The sequence below is a fragment of the Alligator mississippiensis genome, chromosome 6, assembly GCF_030867095.1.
Source record: "Alligator mississippiensis isolate rAllMis1 chromosome 6, rAllMis1, whole genome shotgun sequence".
NCBI classification, from domain to species: domain Eukaryota; kingdom Metazoa; phylum Chordata; order Crocodylia; family Alligatoridae; genus Alligator; species Alligator mississippiensis.
Window position 1 is genome coordinate 43,635,272 of NC_081829.1, and position 17,975 is coordinate 43,653,246.

General features: G+C 36.8%; 1 protein-coding gene across 2 annotated transcripts in view; it reads left to right on the top strand.

The window, feature by feature from the left end:
• The window catches only part of GRID1 (glutamate ionotropic receptor delta type subunit 1), a 1,166,358-nt gene extending 1,148,830 nt beyond the window's left edge, over positions 1–17,528 (top strand). For both annotated transcript variants that reach the window (XM_006277864.4, XM_019497194.2), the window contains one exon: positions 16,554–17,528. In XM_006277864.4, coding sequence (XP_006277926.1) covers positions 16,554–16,982 — 429 coding nt within the window. In that variant the 3' untranslated portion in view covers positions 16,983–17,528. The remainder of the gene's footprint in view (positions 1–16,553) is intronic.
• The last annotated feature ends 447 nt before the right edge of the window (positions 17,529–17,975 follow it).

A 17,975-nucleotide genomic window follows, 5' to 3' on the forward strand; every position in this document is an offset into this window, starting at 1 on the left:
CTGGTAAGGGCTAGAGCTTGAACTTTAATATGATTCTCTTCAAGGTTTGTTTTTTTTTAACTACACTGTGAATTAAAGGCGCTTAGTTTATGATTTTTTAACTTTGTAATTAGTCTGTGGAAAAACCATTCTACTGAGCAGACTTTCCCCATTATTTTTATCCTCACTTTTCTCTTTTTTTTTATTACATTATGGTGCCAACAGCTAGGGCTCTGTCCACAGTGGGAGCATATCTATACTAACTCATACACTTGTAGCATCATGCCATCATTACTGCCTTCACTCTACTTTCAAGAAAATAAATATTATTGAATCCATCAACTCCTCACTTTCTGACTCTCCTGGACTTTGGGAGGTGCCAAAACTTTCCTGAAGTAATCATAGATACATTCACAGTGTGCAGGGAACCCCCCCCCCCCCCCCCCTTAAATCTGTATATCTGAACTTGAGGCATGCAGCCTTACATCATCTGCCTTTAACTTCACTATAGTATATCATATAGCTGTGTTTGCAGGTGATGTACCTATTTTAACCTACCTCAAAAAAGTCCCAATTTATAGCTTTTGCCCCTTTAGAAGTCCTCTTTGGCATGGATTGAGATCCATGGGGAAGGGGAAACATAAGATTACCAATATGGTCATATGTTGTCAAACGATTGCTAAGAGTACCACACCTCAGATCTCCAAGAAGATGTTATTTCATAGCAATTCAGACCCTTCCACATTGCCCATATGGGGTCAGTTATTTTTTGTGTGTTGTTGTTTTTTTAATATTATTATTATTATTATTAAAGGATCTTACACTTACACTACTATTTTCTCCTCTCTTTTTCTTTCCTTTTCTTATCTTTTTCCATTTACATAATTGTTGTTGTTATTTCTTTATCTGACAATTTGGTTTTCCCCTTGCACAGTTACTTGTGATTTTGAGAGAAACCACAAAACCATCAAACTGACATTTTCCTTTCCTTCATTGCATGTTCTTTATATTTTATGTTGTTTTTTAAAATTATTTTTGTGTATTTTATAACATCTGAAATCTTTGTACATTTTTTGCTCAGAAATTGCATATAAACGATAATTTGTTTGTATCACTGTTTTGTACTCTACTTTTCTAAGAATAAATAAAGATTTGTTTGGGGGGGGGGAGGGATAGGGAAAAAATAATGTGAAAATTGGCAGAATAATACATTATAATGCCACATAGAAACTCAGGTTAAATATAACTCTGAATACTGAGTGATGACAAATTTATATAACTACCATCTTTAAAAGCAATATGATTTCAAGAGCAACCACAAGTCATCTTAGAATACAAGATTTAATGCTGCTACATGACAAAATACACAGTTTTGGGGGAGGAAGAGGAAAACAATCTTATATTCCGTCCTTTGTACAGATATTAACACTGAGAAATTATGGGATAAACAGCCTTAACTAACTTTATTCTCATTATTTGCACAACTGCAGAGTATGAGTCTTGAAAACTTACCTCTTCTTTGAAGATCAATAGTATAGAATCAAATATTCTGCAACACCTAATCATAACCAATGATCTGATTCAAAGCCCTCTGAAATCAGTATGAGTCTTACCATTGACTACAATAGACTTGAATCAATCCCTAATAGGAATGAGAATGACATGTCATTCCTTTCCCTGTCAAAAAAGGGACAAGAACTGTGCTAGCTAAAGTTATATTTAGACATGATTGTTGCCAGCTCAGTTCCACCATGTCTTGCCAGACCATCTAGGAACAGTTTTCTGGGGAAGGGAAAGGGATAGTTTGTATAAGAGCCATATAATAAAGTCATAATAATGTATGATTCCTAGGCAAATAGTTTAGACTAAAACATGATGCAACTATTATGGTTCACATTAAAAAAAAAACAAAAAACGCCTGTGTAAAAGTGTGCATAAAATAATTCCCCTTGTAATATGGGGAACTCTGATAGAAACAATGTAGGTTAACATCCCAATTCAGCAACCAACTTAAGTACATATCTAAGTTTAATCATATGACTGATCCCACTATGAAGTCAGTGTGGTGCTCCAGTGCCTATCTTTTTTATCTGTGCTCAAGTATTTTGCTGAATTGAGTCTTAAATGTGCTTAGAACTATTCAGATGCTTGACTTAGTATTTATAGAGCCTTTGTTTATATGTTCTATCTCAGTCCATGATGGTATATTCCAATTGATTTTCTGCTATTTGATCATTCAGTGGTAATGAAAGCATAACTTTGAATAAGAATAAAAAAAATTGCAACAGTATTTTGGCCAGATTTCTTTTTTTTTTTTTAAGTTGTGAATTGTAAAGCCACTTAGGCATTGTTCTAACATCATTTAAGTATACATTTAACTTCAAATAGGGGTTTAATCTGGACCTGATTTGAGTAAAAGCTCCCATTAATTTTAATGTATGGAATCAAAACTTAGTTTGTTTGAAGGCAACCTGGATTAAGCATGGACTGAAATTTTCCCACACACTGAAGAGCTTTGCTGAATTTGGCTATAAGTGCTTTGTGGGGAAAAAAATACAGCACACAATTGGAAATACATTTTTAAATAAAGTATCTTGGATATTTTAAAAGATGTTGCCTGTTATTCACTCCCTTCAAAATTATTCTTCTATTATTATTATCATGACCAGTAATTTTTTTATATATGCCACCCAGCGCCATTGTAATGCATCATCATCATCATCATAATAAGCATTTACAATTTATAAAGCTTTTCATCCACAGACCTAAACTCACTTTATAGAATCTGAGTTAACACTATTATATTTTCTATAAAAAAACAAAGGTAAATACTGAGAAAATTCAGATGCTTATGTGTTGTAATTGTTGGTAAAATCTGATGCTTACAACCACTGCTTACAAGGGTTTACTACTAGCAATTGAAGCCACATTTTCAAATAAAGCTCAGCTCTTATTTAGATGCCAATGGCCACGTCTACATGAGGGGTGGACCGTGAAGTTGTTACTGCACAGTAGCATCCCTGCATGGTTTTTCCAAACGCTACTGCATAGTAGCATTGCATCACGGTTAGTACCCGCCAGCACTACTGTGCAGTAGCGATGAACTACTCAGTAGTTCATGTAGATGTGCCCAATAAGGCCCTTCTTTTACACAGTGTAATTGTGGGTGCTTAACTTGGGAACAAGACCCTGGTGCCTACTTAGAAGAGGAACAATTATGGAGCTCCAATTATGGCCTGGCTGTGATGGATGCTGATACCAGCTTGGCGACAGCCATTGCGTGTGCTGCTGCTGCACAGTGTGCTGACCATCCTTGTTATGAATCTACACTTTTCAAAAATATTCAGCACCCAGCTGCTCTCATTGTGATGCCGTTTGCCAGATTTTCAGTGATCTGACTCTTCAAAATCAGAACACATTTTTGGTGCCTAAATAAAGCCTAAGCTATGTTCAGAATCTGATTCTGAGGGTGCTGAGGCCTTTAAAAAACCTAGTTCTTAATAGAAACCACACCAGATATTCAAGTGGGTTCACAGTCTGCTGAGGCCATTTTTCATTATCTAAGCTCAAAGTAGCTTTAAGCATACAGAGATGACGAGTGGAGAATTCCTCCTATACAGACGACCTCTGAATGGACATAAAACTGATGGAAGCAATTCCTTTGCCTCTTTTGCCAACTTTCTCTTATTTTCCTGGCACAATGAGAAAATCGGGTGTTTCTGAGGTAGCATATGGATGGGCCAGGAAAAGGAAGGAACAAGATGGAGATGAACTATGTTATGCCATAAATTCAACTGGAGTAAGTCAGGATATAAAAATTAAGCCCTAACTTACAATGAGGTGAATGCATAGCCCAGTCTATGTAAACAGTTTAGATCATGATCATAAAATAACTGAAAAAAGTGGAGAAAGAATCACTTATCTTTCAGTCAGGTTTGGAACAGAGACCTCCACATGTAAACTTTAGTTAAAAACATAGAGGGTGCTTTAAATATAACCTGCTAACTTACCATGATTAAGTGTTAGATGGTTTAAATATTGCCTCTTGAAAAATAGGCACTATGATGGCAATTACATATGCTGAAAGTGCTATTGCCTGTGCTAGAAAATTACATGCTAAGTCTAATTAAAAACAAACATGAAAAATAAACAAATGGCACGATATGTGAATTAAGTGAAGTGAAACATTAAGTACACTATTAGCTTCACTGTTTTCATCCTTTTTTTCCCTCCCTTTTCTTTCCTATCTGAAGATGGCCAATCAGGTGAGGTTGGGCCTCAGAACTATGGTGAGAATTTATTAAAAAATACAAATGAATGATTTGTTGAAAGTGCCTGCACAAATTAATCCTTACTAACTTCCTCCTCTTCACCTCCCAAGCACTCCCTTGAAGTCTAACCTTCCTGTTGCTTCACATGTCCATAACTAGTGGATATGTAATGGCTAGGTACAGACATTCAAGAAGCCCAAGGTGAAATCAATCTAAGTTACATGTTTTTTCTGTAAGTGGCGTAATTTAGATCAATAGGAAACAGAACACACATTTGCCCTTTGGTGATTGGGGGTGGAACAAATCTTAGACCAGGTTTTGCCATTTTTAAACCAGTCTATATATGCAGAATTTATGTTTGTTAAAGGTATAGACTGGTTTTGTGTGCTGAACTTTTGTTCTGTTACAGGTATAGACCAGTTTCTGGTCCAGTAAAAGTGTAATGTCTGTACCTGGGCAATGAGCACATGATAGACATTTTCACAACATGCAACTTGTCCTTTCCCAGAACATCCATTTTTAAAAAAATATTGGCATGTTTGTAAAACACTACTTAATGGACACTGCATTTTCCTGTTTCTTGTGCTGGAAAATGCTTCCATGCATTCTCCTTTCTTGAAAATGATGGAAATATATATAGTACTATGTGCTGCAATCATTTATGTTCAGTTTAGAAAATGCCAGTATTCTCTTGGCTGTGAATTAAGATTGACAAGGAATCAGAAATTTGGTTACCCAGCATGAGTCCTAAGGGCCCCCCCCCGTAGCAGTAGCAAATGAATTCTATAAGGCTGACTTTCTTTTATCATCTTGGGTTTGATTATACTATGAGCAGGGATAATGATTATGAGAGGTCCTGTTATTGCAGATAGATCTTGGGTTCTGATAAGTGTAGCATTGGAGCACTGCAAATAAGCATGAGGATCTGGCATGTTTGCCAGCAATCACCTATGTGTACTGTGTTTTGCATATTTATTTATACATTACCATATAATATGGATGAATTTAAAGGCATGCATATATATATATATATATATATATATATATATATATATATATATATATAAAATAAATCTGTTGCCTCAATATTACATAATATTGAGCCAGGAGATTTAAACTGACGTGAAGCCATGGGCCTTGATGGTATGATAGTAATTTATACCAGCTAAGAACATGTCTGTGGACCTATGTGAATAATTTTACAACCATATTTTGAATGAGCTTTTTGGTTAGATATGACACAAAGCTAGATGGAAATGTACAAGGTAGAAGGGACATAGGTTGTCAAAAATATGGTTGTAGAATGACATGCTTCTGTAGTCTAATACTATACTTAATTATACCACTTCTGTACTGAACCTGAGACTGCTACCAAAAAGAGCATCTTGCTTACTTGTTACTGCTTAGAATACATTAAACCACAGACATGAGGCAGTGTAGCTGGCTCAGGGTGGCCCTATTTGGCATAGCGTTGCTCTAAAGCTCATTGTCTTGGGCATCATTCTTGGCATCTGTCCAGAGCTGCTTTTAGGCAGCTACACTCTTTTATTTCTGAAGTGAGTTCATGTTTTGGAGACTGCTTCTTGGCTGCAGTCCTAGGCAGAGCATAGAGGCAATGTAAACATGGTCATTATACCGGTTCCATTTTATTGTTATTTTCTAATAATTTCTCATGTCTTGTGAATTTGCTTGTGTGAATTTGGCAGAGGAACATATGAGTAAACTTCGGAAATTTACTTGGGGGAAAAAAGACTTCTTCATCCTCTTTTTCATAACTTTTTGCTCATTATTCATTGCTATTTATTTTCATTTGGAAGTAAGGAGAAATAAAGGGACTGAGGAGCTGTTGTTTGGAGTTTTTTTGGCTTTATTTTAAAGAATAAAGGTTTATTATCCTTGCTATTAAGCAAAACAATTGCTAGTGAATAAGGTTGTCCATACCATGTCACTGGAGTATTGTATTGTTTGAAGATGATTATTCATCTGCTGGAAAAAAAAGTTTATATTGAAATTCTATTAAATTTCTTTTTTTTCAATTGGATAAGAGTTCATTGGACCTCAGCAAATGTCAGTCTTAGTGAGTTTTTCTTGTAACAGCTGCTTTATAGGTGATAATTTGGTTAACTACTATTTTAAAATGCATATCATTGTTTCTGTTTATATGAACAAAACCTTGAATACAGAACTTGTGGTATCTTTATAAATATACCATAAGATGTGTCTTAAAGTAGATGCTTGAAGTGGATCTGTAGTTGTATTTAATATGAGAGAGTACTAGGCAAATCAGCATCCAGTAGAATACACAGTCAGCAAATTTTGTTATGTGTTTTTTGACTAGTTCAGTTGCCTGCGATAAATTAATGGCATCATATGTACATCACTATGTCCGTTTACAAATCTGTCTCATATCACTGCATTGCCAGCTACTGCAATAATGAGGATGAAAGCCAATTTGAATAAAACATCTATTATTTGCGTTATATTAATTTAACACAAAATTAACTTTTTTTTTCTACAAGATGTCAAATAATTCTAATATAATAAAAACCTTAGTCTGTCTGTCTGTCCATAATGCTCTATTCATACTCTAATTGGTTGTCTTGGCAGCCAATCACAATGCTGACTGAAACAACCAAAAAGAGTGCTCCAAGAGCATTCCAGACAGGAGGTGGTGGTGCAGCAGAATGCCACCATGATGGTGGGGATGGAGAGGATAGAGTGGGGGGGGCCAGGCCAGAAGCACCAGCCGCAACATGAGGTGCTGGCCGAGGGGGACAGAGGGGATGGTGGGGCAAGCTTGCTCCCTCTGCCCCCCCCCCCCCCATTCCTGGGAGGTGGCACAGGATGGTGGGTGGCAACTCTCTTTCCACACTCGCCCCCCCCCGTCCCTATTATTTGGCTAGTATAAATATAAATAAATATATATATAACTACTTTTTCTCCCCTGTCAGAACCTGAGGGAATGAATTAGAAATATGGCTTTTTACTAGATGAAGCTGAGAATAAATATCAACAGAATGGTTGCGTTTACATGCAATGCTATTGTGCAATGGTTACTGCACATTTATATAGTACTTGTATAAGCCAGTACTACATAAATGTGCAGTAACTGGAGTTACTGTGCAGTAGTGCCGGTGAGTGCCTTTTAAGTGACCCTACTGTGAAATAGCCTAATTCTCCTGCGCATCTCAGTATGGTTTTTGAGACACAATGCAATTTAATATGAAATTTTAAAAGGAGTCTTCTTTTGGTCATACTTATATATATATATATATATATATATATATATATATAAAAAACAAACTATGTTTAAATATTTCATGTCTGGATACAAGTATCTGGAATTTTGTAACTGGAATGTGTACTCATTTCAAATGCACAGGAAATATTACTGAACTAGTAGTATAACCTGTGGATATTAGAGCATGTAAGTTGATCTCTTCATAATCTTTTTATTCTCTTTTATTTTGATCAGGCTGCTTATCCATTTGGACTGAAAGATTTTTTTTTTTCTCTCTCTGGATGCATGCGTTCTATTATTAACTGTGTCTCATAGCCAATAATACCCTCATGTTTAACAATCTCTTGTGAGTTAGGAAATGTTCTTATTATATCTATTATAAAATTTGGGATTTGTGGAACAGAGAGTTTGTCTTGTAACCTCACGATAGTAAAATACATATATATATATATATTTTTCTAGGACATCGATTTTACCCAGACCTTTTGAGTTTAATTTCATTATCCTAATCTCAAAGATACTCTTACCTACTTTTTCTAGATTTCATTTGCAACTTGGATATTTTAACTTTATTCCTTCCTCATTGTATCTTTAAGTTCCATCCTTCTCATTAATAACTTTATATTAAATTATCACAAAAATGACATTGGCAGATGAATGATAACTTTTACCCTAAAAAGCTTTAAATACTATGGGGTGCCTATATACATGCTCTGATGCATTCTAATTAGAACTTGTTGGGTCCAGTCTGCTGAAGAGTTTCAATTAGAAAATTCCAGCATGCCTCACTATCACATGTATTTCAAAATGGTGACGGGGGCATTTTAACTAAAACTTGTTGAATAATCTTTAGTTAAAGCACCATTTGAAATGCAGGACGCTGAGTACAGGTGTCACTGCGGCATTTTAATTAAAGCGCTGTCCAGGAGCCACTATGGAGCACATGTATAGACTTTGTGTCCTGAGTCTAATTAAGAGTTTCACTAATATGGTTTTACTACAAGTTACAGATATGCTACTTAGATGTCAGCACGTCCATCATAGACCCAAAGTGTTTAATTGTATTTGATATTTTAGTATTAGCAGTCATCTTCTGTGGTCTCCAGTCTAGCATGGTTCCATCCATGATTTGTTAATATAGGTATCATTCCTCAAGGTTTTTCCATGCAGTCCACTGTGGCTTTCCCCAGATTTATGACCTTTCCCTTTCAATGGACTCAGCTTTTCCAGCAGTTTTTCATCAAACTGCAGTGATTCATCTACTGAAATAGATTCCCTTGTACTCTGTGATGAGGTTGGAGGGGAATGGGTGGAAAGAAGATGGAAAGTAGGGAGGTTTTTTTAAACAAAAGGAACTTACCCAAAGGCCCCAGTCAATAAATCTTTGTGTATTTTAAGCCTTGCTGCTAAAAACTTGAACATTTTTAATTAGGTGTCTTTAGAAGGAGATATCTATCATCCTAAGCTCTTCTCTGACAGTCAGTGGGTGCCTTTACATGTACCATTAAGGCAATGGGATAAATTCTGGTGCAATTTACGCCAGAGAAAACAGCTCTTTGGGCTGTGGCAGAGCTCAAAAGGGTGCTTTAACTAAAGGTCATTTCAAAGCTCATGCTTTAACTAAAACTCATTTCAAAAGTGTGCTTCAACTATAGCCCATACTACAGCATTTTGAGCTGTGGCAGAGCAACCCCAGGCTGGCAGGAGGCTGAGGGGGCAGCAGCCCCAAGGTCCAGGTAGTGGTGTTGAGGAGCAGAGGGGCTAGCTGGAGCATTAGGGTGATAAAGTGCAGGGCTAGGTGGCAGGCAGCCCCCACACTTTAGCATGCTTGTGCCCTAGCCAACCCCTGTCACCATCTACACATGTGTTTTGGTGGAGTAATTAACTTACTGTGCCTAATACCAGCTCATGTATAGAGTGTGACACTTTTCTGTGGAGCTAATTGGTCAACTTCATGTGAAAGTGCATGTGTAGATGCACCCAGTGACATGTTCCTAAATCCCACTAATATCAGCTAGCACTAGTTCTCCAATAACAGTTCTATGTCCATCTCACTTTTCTTCAAACTCACTACAGAGTCACAGAACATACGCTGAAGAAAAATCTATTAATTTTACTATATACACATCTCTGGATTATTCTTTAACACTTCTGTAGTACCTTTTGGTTATACAGTACAAAGCTAAGGAGTACAATATCTCTTAAATATTTTAATATTTAAGCTACCATTGTTTACCCAGGACAGAAAAAACTTAGTTTTTTTTGGCAGTTATTCTTATGCAAAGTTGGGAGTTTTTCTGAAATGTCTGTGAGCAGCTTTAGTATTTCATTAACCATCGCAGCTATATTCTACTTAAGTTAGAGCACCTAGGCTAAGTACAGACAGTCAAAAGCCCAAGGCTGAATTGATTCCATTTTTGTAGGTTAGTCTAAGCTGCATAGATTGAACAAATAAGCAAGTGAGCAGACATTCCCTTTTGATTCTGAAAATGCAGCAATATGGCTGCAGTGGCCCAAGTCAGAAGCTGGGGTTGGGGGTGCTACATCATGCTTCCCTGCTTGGTTGGAGTGGACAGTTTGGGCCAAGACTAGCCCACCAAACCTGTGAGGGGGGTCTGCAGGGAAGGTGCAAAACATTCTGGGATGCTGGGGGACTGTGAATTAACTTGAATCTGGAGGGGATCTGGAACAGAAGTTCAATAAACCGATTTAACCTATATTAGTTAAGTCTGATACTATGTCCATCCAGGTTTATCTTAAACTGGTTTGCGCCATTTTGACAGCTGTGTCTATGTACTGAACTTGTGTTGTTTTGCAGATTTGAACTGGTTTCTGATCACTTACACCAGTTTATGTGTAATTTCTTTTCCTAGCCCTTGAAATAGTCACAAGCCTTTGAACCCATCCCATAATCAAGTACCCGCAACATTTCAGAAATGTAGCTTTCTTGTAACCTTTAAAGCTTGATAGTTTGGAAGAAAAACATGAAATTCAACTTGATATTTATGAATAAAATACTTCCCTTAATTAATAGAAATGGTTGATTCATGTTTTCCTCAGTCTGAAAAAAAGATAGGTATTGGTTTATATTCATCCACCTAGCACATTCATTTCCCCATTTTTCTCCCACTCCTTCCTTTTACCTGATCGCTCCTTTCAGATAGACTGTCTGCAATCCAATGCTAACATTAAAGATAGAAATTATTAAATGAATAAAATAAAGAAGCATATACTGTAATGGGTCTTATATTGTTGGCAGCTAATAAAAAGTGTGTGAACAAACATATAGTTTGTATACTCACAAGAGGTACACCAATACTAGTGCAATGCAGATGTTTAGGAATTCATCATTACAAATATTTTACATATACACAATCTGACACTACAGTATACATACTACAAGAAAAAATCTTCATTATTTTTCTGCCTCAGCTTCTAAATAGTTAAGTCTGGAGTGACTTAATATATCAATGAAAGGAAATCAAATGGAGAGAGAAGTAGAAAGATGTGAGCCCAGTACCAAAGCTTCCTCACCGAAATCTGTACTGAAGGTGTTAAAAAAAACCCTCCCAAAGCAGCTTCTCTGCTTTCTCCAGCAGAGATGCCAACTCCTGTGTCTCTGTCTTTATCCAGCTTCAAACATAATAAAAGTCCTTTACAGTATATAAGGAGATGTGTTTGGCCTGTCAATCAAATATCATTATACCAAGATGCAGACATGACTCAGTTTGGGGCTTCCTATTTGAGTGAGAAGGAAAACATTGTAAAATATTATTTTTGGAAAAAGAACCTTTTCTACTGAGTTGCTTAACCCAGTTCACTCAGACTGGGTATCTTTTTAGCACTGATACTTTTAAATAATTCCGATATTCCAATAAAGTTCATGATTAACATTTATGATTTTGTATTTCAATAGCAACTAGTGGCAAACTAACCTGGGTCATTTATTGATCCTATACAGTTCCACAAGTGAGAGCTCCACCTCCAAAGTATGTTTTGCCATACTATCTTAAATTTGCTCAATAGAATTGAAGCCCTCGGGATACGCAAAAGTAGTGGGTTCAGTTCCTGCATGCTTTATGATATACCAAGGGAGGTGGTGCTCTCCCCTACCCTGGGGGTCTTCAAGAGGAGGTTAGATAGGCATCTAGCTGGGGTCATCTAGACCCAGCACTCTTTCCTGCCTATGCAGGGGGTCAGACTCGATGATCTATTGAGGTCCCTTCCGACCCTAGCATCTATGAACCTATGAATCTATGAAAACACCACAAAATAGTATATAAAATTGTATATTTAGCATGTGTTACAGAAATAGATGAAAGTGAAAAATGCCTAAATGGCCTCATTAAAAAGCCTGTTGCAATCCTAGCTTTGACCTTTTGAAGTACAAACTTGACATTACATCAGCATAATTCTCCTCATTTAATTTTTGAAGTGTTTTTAAAGATTAAAGGAGTGCAAGTAAGAGTTTATAATTGAGTGGAACCTGTAATTTCCTTAAATCTTGTTCAGCTTACATTTTGGAGGTATCCTCATCTCTTTATAAACTAGCACTGCAGTCTTGAGCTTCTTTTGACTTAAGGAAGTATTTGACTATACATGTTTAGTCCTTAAAAACATTTCTTAAGATAGTCATGAACATTTAATATTGGAATATGATCCAATTTTTGCTGGCAGCCTTTCCCAACCCCAACTTAAAAAAAAAGAAAACATATTGACTCAAATAGAGCCAGGAGTTTAGCCCTAATATTTATTTTTTCACCAAAAGGTTAGGATCAAATAAATCTGATAAGGGGATGCTTATTTCTTTATTTACTTATGCAGTGATCCAAATGGAAGAAGCCTCTGAAGGTAGGCACAAAATGTAATGATTTTTGCCTGATCTTCCCTTCTTGAAGCCCATGTTAAATTTTGAACAACCAAAGACTCATAAACACAAGCACTTACCTGTCTGCTCACTTTCACAGAAAAAATCTGCTAAACTAATGAGCTACTGGTTATTTCAGAGACTACTGGTTTTGCTTAGCACTGCTTTTTTTGGGAAATCTGAGCTAACAGCGCTCAGATTATAGCTGACAGAATACTGGAGTTAACTTTATGTTACATTTAAATATACATTAAATATATATTAAACCTAAGTCTGGCTAGTAAAGGAAAATAATTTTAGGTTTTGTTAGATCATTGAGGGCAGTTATCTCAAGACTACATAATCGTTCAAGTCTTAAATCTCAAGAATTAAAAAAAAACACCTGTACTGAGCATTTCTTGTCTATATTTCTTGCCTCTTGATATTTTATTTCAAAAGAATTAAAAAATTAAGTTGAATATAGTACTAGGAAGAGATTGCATGCTAAATTTTGCTGCCTTTTCTTTTTGTAAACAGAGCAGTGGTGCTTTGAATCTGTTTCCTATTTTACATCATTCACAAATATGTTTTTCCTTTTCAAGCAGTTCAGATTTGTTTGCTGCAAATATTGGAACTTGGCCATGCTTTCTTGGTTAGTTACCCAAGTCAAGTTAACTCTGTTCCTGATTAATGAAGCAAAATGCAACAGACTGTGGATACTGCAATATACATAAAAATATTTTTATGTATGTTTTCATTTGAAAGGATATTTTTTATAAGTGGTCTGATTCACAGAGACAAAGAAAACATAAATGACTCATCATAAAGGTTGGATCAAAATTCACTTTCACTACATTCAGGGACATTTTTTCCAATATTCTCTCAGCTGTAAGCTGAGTGCTGTTAGTTCCAGATTCCCAGCCAAATAAAGCTATATTTAGCAAAAACAATAATCTCTCAAAAAAACAATAGCGTCACCTAGGTCTTTTAAACTAAATTCAGCAACATGTTTAAATTCCACCCTGAAGGGAGTAAGAATCCAGTGCAAGTCATGAACAATTGACATAACGTGTATCCAGATTTATGACACCAATCACTTATTACACAGTTAACACAGAGAGGTCATAATATGTTGCAGTAACAGACGCTTCCGTTTGACTGTCAATGGTAGACCAATAAAGAACATGCACAGAGTTCTAATGAATACAAGTCAGGACAGCTGTTGCTCTGAGGTAGCTGCTGTAACACAGACATCCAATCCAACGACTGTTCCTGTTTCTCTCAAACTCCATTTTTGTAAGGATTAAAATAAAAAACATATTTTAAATTAACAAAGTAGTACTTGCTTATAATATGCCCTTTGAGACTTTTGCATCACAAATGCTGTAGAACTCAAGCACTGTGAATGTGAAAAAGACTCTTCAGTATGTTAACCGTAGTCTAGCATCTAGTTTAATGAATGAAAGACTGCCAACTCAGGATAGAACTGATTATATGGGTCTCTATACTAATGAAGTCACAATAGATATCAAACTCAAGTAAGATGCATTAGGTCTCTGTCATTAAAGTTTATTTTCATTCTTTCTTGTTGATTTTCTCTAATTTGAGATGGACATAGGATTTGACAGAATGTTTTCCCCTGGAATGTTATGTTATATTTCAGACAAGGTTCCTTGGGTGAATTTGATATCTTTTATTAGACCAACCCAAATGGTTGGAGAATAGTTATTAAGCAAGCTTTCGGGTTCAAAAACCCTTCGTCAGGCTAGGGAAGCTTCAGCAGTTGGTGTGTGCTCTTCCTGGATGAGCACCATGGGAAGTGGGTGGCTTCAAGCTACTATAACACTTCCCAGGTATGTCTACATGAAATGTTTACTGTTCAATTGACTAATTAGCTGTGCAGTAAATGTCTTGTCCTCTACACATGTGCCCCGATTAGCCTGGAGTAAACTAATTTAGTCTGCAGCAGGGTAGTACTTGTAAATACAAGTACTATCCTGCTGAGGAGCAAAAAACTCCACAGCAGTGCACATATAGATGGTGGAGGGACTGGCTGGGGCATGAGGATGCTTCACTGTGGGGGCTGCTTGCAAGCTAGCACAACACTGAAGCTCCCTTGTGCTCCACCCAGCCCTTCCAGAGCATGTTGAGCTGGGAGATGCAGCTCCAGCTCTGCATGCTGCACATGAATAAACTGTGGAGCTTATTGCTTTGGAGTTAATTACTCCCAGGTGCACATTGAAGCAGTGTGCCTGGGAGCAAGAAACCCCAGAGCAATAAGCTCTACAGTTTATTCATGCTTCATAATTGCACGTGTAGATGTACCCCCCTACCCTCCTCAAAGCTCAAAGCCACTGGGTTAGTCTCTAACATAAGTCAGAACACTTGTAAGTAGTTGCCTGGATTCTAACCAACTCTGAGGCTGCCACTAACCTACCATTGCATTGGCAACCAGAGATTATATAGAGGCAAAAGCATGAGATGCTCTTTCCCCAGGGTGTGCCCACTTTATCAGCTCATTAACACTGTAGGATTCTATTAGATATGTAGAACCTCCTGCTGGGTTTATGGATGATTTGTTTCTAGAGCAGTGTTCAATTTAAGTTTAAGTAACCAAGAACTGTACTTTGAAAACATTAAATATTGTGAATCAGCCTTGTGAAATATGGGGAAATAATACAAAATTGCCATTATATTATAATGTCAGTATAGCACTTGCTACTAAAACCCACATACATGCCTTCATTAAGCTTAAATTTGGTCTTAACTTATGTTGCTTTCCATGCCAACTATTGAGAATGTGGCACTGATCTGGTAAATAGACTGTTTTAGAGACCACATATTTACTTGTGTTTTGCCATTGCAAGTGCAATACGTTAGGCTACTGGAAAGCACCAAAATAAGTTCTTTGGTGGGGGGCAACTAACTCCTTATTTTGTTCTGACTGACACATTTCATACATTATGTATTTCCTGGGTTCTTATTCAGCATTGAAATGGGGAACAACTACCATCACCACCACCACCACAACAACAATAATGGTAGTACTCTTCCAAGCTTTGTTCACTACACAACCTCCAACCAACAGTTACCAAAATGAGATGCTGCTCACAGTAGACCGTGCAGCCATTCAAACTGTGAATGTGCTCTCTGGGCATAGCATACCCTTAATATTGCTTGAATATGCCCATGGCCTAGCTAGGTTCCTTGAGCTCCTTCCTGACTCAGGAAAAAGACATAACTGTAGCTCCTCATTTGACTCCAACCCATTGCACATAAATATGATGTCATCACTTCCAGCAAATTGAATACCTCTTTGATTCTTGTCCTTTTTCTTCCTAAGTAAAGAATGAAATAGTTGGAAAAGTTGATATTTAATTAACTATCACCAAGTTAAATCCCCATTGAGATGACTGAATAAAGCTGATATAGAGGAGAGTTAATGTTCTACACACTGCTGATTCATGGACATCCCTGCATTATACTCATTTCATGTTTTTGGTTTTCTTCTCAATGGGCATGTCTACATGAGATGCTATGTCTGTGTAGTGATGAGCTATGGTAATTTAGTTTGTTCCTATGGCTACATAGTGTTGGCAGGCATGAACTGTGATGCCACTGGTACTGTGCAATAGCAACAAGCTCATTGCTACTGCACGATAGAGTCAGAAATGACCTGTGTGGTGCTGGCACTGTGCAGTACTGGCAGTTACTGCTCAGTTATTTAGTACTGAGGTAAGCAAGTACTAAATGACTGTGCAGTAAAAACTGCACAGTCAAGCACCCAATGATAACAGCTAGAGATTTATTTTTTATCTTAAGCTTATGCTGAGATTTCATGGGTGAACCTAGGAGCCTGAGGGAAATGTTGCTGTCCCACGCCACCTATCAGTTCAACCAGATCCTTGTTTTTCTCTCACTGTATAAGTAGATTAAGGGGTTCAGATTTTTCTGGGATAAAATTAATGTGGGGTTTTTTGGGGGGAGGGAGTGGGGTTGGTTTGTTGGTTTTTGTGTTCGTTTTGGTTTGGTTTGAGGCATTTTTTTGGTAATGGTGTATCGGATTGAGCTGTTACAATTGCATATAGCTTTTGCTTAGGCAAACAGAAAATCAGCGCAAGTTGATGAATACCAGTTCTTCCTGCTACTTAAAGCTGGGGGTAGAAAGAAAGAGATCATTTTGTTTGTCCTGATTACATTGTTCTTACCTCAATAGGATAAAGAAGTAAATCTGGAGCAGGTCCACAGACGCATGAACAGCTTAATTGATGAAGACATAGCTCACAAGCAAATTTCTCCAGCATCTATTGAAATTTCAGCCTTGGAGATTGGTGGTATGCAGCCAAGTCAGACCCTGGAGCCAGTACGTGAATATCAGAACACACAACTTTCTGTCACGACCTTTTTGCCAGAACAGACAAGCCATGGTGCCAGCAGGACACTCACAGCTGCCTCTGGTAGTAACCTGCCACTGCCCCTTAGCAGCTCAGCCACCATGCCCTCTATACAGTGTAAACACAGATCACCAAATGGAGGACTATTTCGTCAGAGTCCTGTGAAAACACCCATTCCAATGTCATTTCAGTCTATGCCAGGGGGAGTCATGCCAGAAGCTATGGAGCCTTCCCATGGAACATCCATATAATGAAAACAAACAAAAAACAACCAGCAGAGCTTTTTAATACAAATTTAAAACAAAACTCTTACATTTTTCTTGTACATATCTGTAAATAATGAAAGAATGAAGTGGGGTAAAAGTGTATTTTGAATATTCCCAATTTTCGAAGTCAGTAAAAAACAAAACAAAAAAAACCACAAAAAACAAAATGTATGAATGACTTTGTAAATTTTGTTCTATCTGAATAAAAAGGCAACTACTTGTGATCGTTCTCAAGTGCCAAAGAAGACCTGTTACTGGGACTGAGGGCAGTAATTTTTGTTCATGGATTTCAAGATTTTTTGTTACAAGTTTTCTTGTTTTAATTTTGTCTTTTAAATTTGAAAAATATTCATTTCTCACTGTACAAGTTTATTGCTCAGTTGTTTCTCCTCCTCAGAACCTTATTTCCTAGTCAAGATGGCAGTTCACTCAGAGAATTTAACAGCTTGCATTAGCAAAAGTAGTAACAACTGTTTTAAACATAAATTATAACTAAAACCAAGCAAACAATAAACAAAGCAACTAGAACTCTTTCCTTCTAACAAGAATTATATTTCCACACAGTTTCTAAGGTGAAGCACAGGTTTATTGAATTATGTTTTCATATACGTTCCATGGGGTGCAGCTCTTTTTAATTAACCATATGTGGATTAGTGATATATAGAGAGAGCGATATCTATATATAGATATATATAGATATATAAAAATCTACAATTATAAATAAGAGTATTTAGGGTATGGGTAGAGCTATGAAGCAAAGCCTACGATCATATTTTTTTTGTGTTTTGAGTGTACAAGTGGAAGTAGAAAGGAGCCAAGGACTCAAAGGAATAATTCAAGGAAAAGCTTTATTTGACAGTGAGGAAATGATCATGTTATAGTGACTATTGCCCTATCGTGTGATATCTTTTCTTTATGTTTCAAGGACTACTCTATATAACAGATGAAACATTACCTGTTAAAGTCATATCTTTGAAA